The 5,104-nt window shown below is 37.1% G+C and overlaps 1 protein-coding gene across 1 annotated transcript; it reads left to right on the forward strand.

The window, feature by feature from the left end:
- Positions 1–967: 967 nt before the first annotated feature.
- LOC140944093 (beta-2 adrenergic receptor-like) lies at positions 968–3,070 on the forward strand. The gene is made up of 2 exons (XM_073393207.1): positions 968–1,045; positions 1,494–3,070. The coding sequence occupies exon 2, from the start codon at positions 1,544–1,546 to the stop codon at positions 2,666–2,668; it is 1,125 nt and encodes a 374-aa protein (XP_073249308.1). The 5' UTR covers positions 968–1,045; positions 1,494–1,543; the 3' UTR covers positions 2,669–3,070.
- Positions 3,071–5,104: the final 2,034 nt, after the last annotated feature.

Here is a 5,104-nt window from a genome sequence, read left to right on the forward strand (position 1 = left end):
AAAGAAAGCAAGAACCTTTCTCCGAGGAGCATTGATAGAATCAGTGATAGGTTGGATTGGAAAAATCCTTGTCAATAAATTTAACGGATATTTAACACCAAGTTGTTTCAAATGAACACAAAATGTTGTTTGGTTAAAAGCATAAGAAAGGTGCCTGTAAGTTTGTTTGTCTAAGTTTAGAAATTTTAATTGTTTAGGAACGGATATGTTATATTAACTAGAGGCAGTCATAGAGACTGGATCAGTTTTTGTATGGCATGTGTAGCTTGGGTTTATTAGGTAAATAAAGGACACAAACTCACGGAGGAAATTAATTAGCGAAACCCACCAAGCCTAATGAAACAAAAGTCATGGCAGCATCGACAAGTTTTCCTGAAGATTTCCTCTTTCGGTTAAACTAATCTTTATCAATTTACGCACTTACTGATCTTAGCAGTAAATTAACAACATGGCTGATGATTGATAATTTTTAAATTGGCGCAGTCTTTGGACAGTTTGCTCTTTTCACTTACGTCTGTTGCAACCGAACAAACATAATAATTTGAATATGTTAATGAAAAGATATTGTAAACACAAAGCACGTCTCAGTGTCAATGCCCTTTCCGGGTTATAGATATATTTTAGAAAATAGCTAATTTAATTATTGACTCTATTTTAGAAATTAATGTTCTCTTCAACTGAAAATGGTATGGACTATGAAAGGCAAATTAAAGGATTAATCTTCTCTGCTGATATTTTGTCAGTGTGATAACCGCGATCAGTGTTCTAGTAGATTTTTTATCACTGCTGAGTTAGTCTTGATAAAGTTGCCTTAGTAAAATTTTATCATAAGAAAACAATTTCAACTCAGTTCCACCGACAGCTCGTTAAGTTTTGACAGCCAGTGCTAGATTTCCGCAATCTGCCATCTTGTTTATCCAAGTTGTTTGTTGTTAGAAAAAGAGACACACAACTGTTCATTTGTAAAGTAAAAAACACGCCAGCTAGCAAGCAAGGAACGTGATAGAAGACATGATAAATTTTTCGAAAGGAACAAAGAGCAGAGGTGATAGTTTTAACATTTGGTCAGTTTAGAAAATGACACGGAAAAATTTCCACTAATGAAAGTAAATCATTCTTTTTCTTGTCAACTTGAAAACACACTTTTCAAAGTATTCTCAGCTGTACTACCGAAATGATTTCTCTCCATGTTTTTAATAACGTTACAAAAATCAAAACCATTGGCCATTTTGAACAAACTCAAAGAAGCTGCTCAAGAATCCTTTGAAAATTTGTTTTTGAAAATTACGAAAGTAAAGTAAGAAAGTGAAGCTAAGTTATCCACTGTAAAAATAGCTTGAAAGGAGTTTTTCTTGTTTACAACATTTTCTCAAAACCAAATTAATGAGGCCCAGTGCCGTGATCCACCCATAATGATTCAAATATAACAAAATCTTTTAAAAGCGGGTATTTTCTGGAATTGTTATCTTCTTGTTCTTTCCTTTCCTATTTAGAAATAGAGGAATATAACAACTGGCCAAACATTAATCTGATATAGCAGAAGATGAGCAATATTACTAGCTTACCAACACACATCAACTCTTCGACATATCAAAATGCTACGGAAATCTCCCCTGTGATCCGTACAAGCTCTTTGGTGAAAGTTACATTTTGTATTATGTTTTCCATTCTTTCATTATGTATTGTGTTGGGGAATATCATGGTTATATCAGTCTTTCTTTACAAACGTAAACTGCGTACTCGAACCGCCTATTTTCTGACGAGCCTCGCATTGTCGGACATCATAGTAGGGAGTGTAGGTGTCCCTTCATTCATATACGTCGTCGCCAAATCAGTGGAATTTCCAAGCTTTGTTTATATTCTGTGGAACACTGTCGACGTTTTAGGTGCAACAGCATCCATTTGGCATTTAATGATGATAACTATTGAGAGGTTTTATGCCATAGGTTGGCCCTTCCTTCATCGTGCCTCCTCAAAAAAACCGTATTTCTGCGTCATCTGCTCAGTTTGGAGTGTATCTGCAGCATTGTGCAGCATTACTGTAAAAACAGCATCGAGTTGGCATTATTACACGCTTTTCATCTCCGTTGTGTCTTTTATTTGGCCTTTATCGGTAATTATTATTGTCTACATAGCCATGTTTGTCACTGCATCAAGGAGTGTTTCTCAAAACCACCGGCAAGTGCGCAGGGCCGAAAGGGAAGCCCGTATTGCTAAAGCAATTCTGCTTGTTATAGGCTGTTTTCTAGTTGCTTGGGGTCCTTTTTTTGGCCTGAACTTTGCATACTGGGCGTGTGGTACATGCGTAGATATCAAATACGAAGTTATTCTTGCATTTAAGGTTCTTCAATATAGTAGCTCGCTTGCGAATCCTGTCATCTACACTGTACGACTTCCTGGTTGTTATCAAGCCATCGTGGAGCTGTATGGGAGCTGGTTAAGATGCAGAAAGTTGAATCGCCAGGAGGACCAGGAATATCCACTAACTTCCTTTAGGAATGCTTCTTCCAGTAGATTAAGTGAGAATGACAATGTTTCTCTTTTTAGGTTTTCTTGGCGAAGGAAATCGTCTGTTCGTAGAATAAATTCATTCAACATGACAGCGAACGGGAAAACTTCGAAGAAATTACGAAAATCTAAAAATAAGACGTTTTCTACTGTAGTTTAGCCAAAGTTACTAAAGAGAAGTATACCTTTCAGAATATATTTAAAATTAAACCTACGATGTTAAAACTTTAAAATCGACATTAAAATTTAAAGGTGGCACTACCTGACCAGTTTAAGCGGATTTTTCGTCTGTTGATGACTCATCCACTTTTAAGGGCAGCAACGAGAAAGACAACTCAATCAAGTGAACATTCAATACACGCGCGAAGTTAATTAATTTATTACCTGATACTGAATAGGACAGCCCGTACACAGACTTGACAATCTTGGGAAGCAACGAGAGTTTATCCTGATCCAAAAGTAATTTTTAACTAGTGTAAGTTGGCGTGCCACTGTCAACTATAGGCTAAAATATATATGAAAGAGAATAAGTTTAAATTTCTGTTTGGTTGCAACATTTTCCGCTCGCCAGCAGAAACGTCACATTTAATAATTAAACCCTTCTTTTGTAACAATCCGTCTTTTTATGGCCTACATCGATCAATCAAATTATCTATAAATAAAAGACCTCTGTGGATATCTAAATAGTGAGAATCTAGAAAACAGATTATAACCCGGGGAGAGAAAACAGGGCTTTAAACCCCACAAATGGTACGCTCAGAGAAAAAAAAGCACAATCCTTTTGGATAGGGATCCAATCCCATCCAAAAGAACGTTTTTGCGGGTGGGAAAGTAATGTAATTAGTTATATTTCCAATTTTCAATAACATTTGTTGTTGTTGTTGTTGTTGTTGTTGTTTTAAAGAAAGATTTTCTTTAAGAAGACAAAAAAAAAACCAACAACAACACTGTTTGGAACACTTTTAAGGAAATAATCGGTGATGATTCATGTCTTTAGGCAATTTTACTCTTTCCAACCATTTTCCTCTCGTGCTATAGCATATTTCACTTCTGTTTATTTCTTTTTATTCATTGTTTTCTTCGGCATTTTTCAGGTACGTGGTGGACGTATTAGGGTGAGGCCCCAGTTGTTCGGAAGGTGGATAGCGCTATCCACTGGATAGCGCAATTGGTTTTCGTAATACTTGTCCTCTGGATAGCGATTTATCCAGTGGATAGCGCTATCCAACTTTTGAACAACTGGGGCCAGGTCACTAAACCCCTAGCCCCTCAGCCCCTAGTAGACGTATTGTCGTGTTGTGGACAAAACAATATTGGTGGTGTGTTTAGTATACCGCCTAAACTCTTTGGAACTGTAATCCTGAAAAGTTCTCCGTAAATTAATCATAACAAAGCTCAGACGGCCAGAATAGTGAGTTAACTCGCCCAAGGAGTTTGACCGACAGAAGCAGTATTTAACATCAGTAGTATAGGGCGCACCGAATTATCTATTTTTTGGTGGAATCTCATTAATTTGCTGTGGATTATATTACCACAGTTAACGTAAGTTCCTTTTGTCTTTATCTCATGAATAAAATGTGTAGGAATCTCATTATCTCTCTTATTATCTAGAAACAATAGACTCACGTAGCCTAGACCGGTTTTAAGCTGTTTGTCAAGTTCATGTTTTATTGAACTGGTTTAACAGGTTTTTACTTAAGCTATTTTAAGATGGATGATGTAATAGTTAATTTAAAGTTATGTGCGTTATATCCGTATATGGGTATGAAGCCACCCGTGTTGTAACGTAATTATGCAAGTTCTATTTCCTGCCGCTGTCATTATCCAACAATTGTTAATACATGTTGTTGTTGAGGAGTGGTTCTCCGTAGACGAAACTGGCGCTGATGAGGAAATATCCGAGCCAGTGAAGAATTATTCAATCAAGCACTGGGTTTCAAGACAATATTCCTAAAGAACTTCTGAAATATCTAAAGCAGCAAAATCGTTCGCCTGTCCCGCTTCTAATCTTCCAGCTATGCTAGAGATACAGGGCAACATTGATCACTTGTTTTCTCAACAAGATCTGATGGATGATGAAAAGGCTAACCGATACTTTCAGTTGCTAAACAGATACCTGGCTCTCAAAAAAACAATTGAATTCAAGAACACGAACACGACCCGAAGAGATCAACAGCGCTGTTCCAGAATTACAAAACACACAAGATTCTTTGACCTTCAACGTAACACCTGATTTAAAACAGGCAGCCATCTTACAAAAACCTTAAGCAGAACGATCTACCCCACTACCACTGTTAAATCCAAAGTTCCTGACCCCTCCTCCGGTGCAAACTCTACCACAAGTCCCGAAATCAAAACGGCGGCAGATTCTTTTTATAAATTGCCTGGATGATGATGACGCAAAACAGAAGAGGCAAACTCGGCGCCAAAGACTTCAGAGTAAAACCTTACAAGTATTCAAAGGGCAAAGAAGATGATTGATTCTTTTAAATGTTGTAATGTAGTAAAGAATAAAATAAAGAGTTTCATGTCGAATTTGTGTGAGCTGAGTTTCATAGAATTAGCTTGGTTGTACTCTCACATCCTCGGGGACCCA

This window comes from Porites lutea, chromosome 7 (genome assembly GCF_958299795.1).
Source record: "Porites lutea chromosome 7, jaPorLute2.1, whole genome shotgun sequence".
Taxonomy (NCBI): domain Eukaryota; kingdom Metazoa; phylum Cnidaria; class Anthozoa; order Scleractinia; family Poritidae; genus Porites; species Porites lutea.

What these genes read in the sequence shown, in the direction of transcription:
- LOC140944093 (XM_073393207.1), top strand. Translation starts at nt 1,544, where the DNA reads ATGAGCAATATTACTAGCTTACCAACACACATCAACTCTTCGACATAT.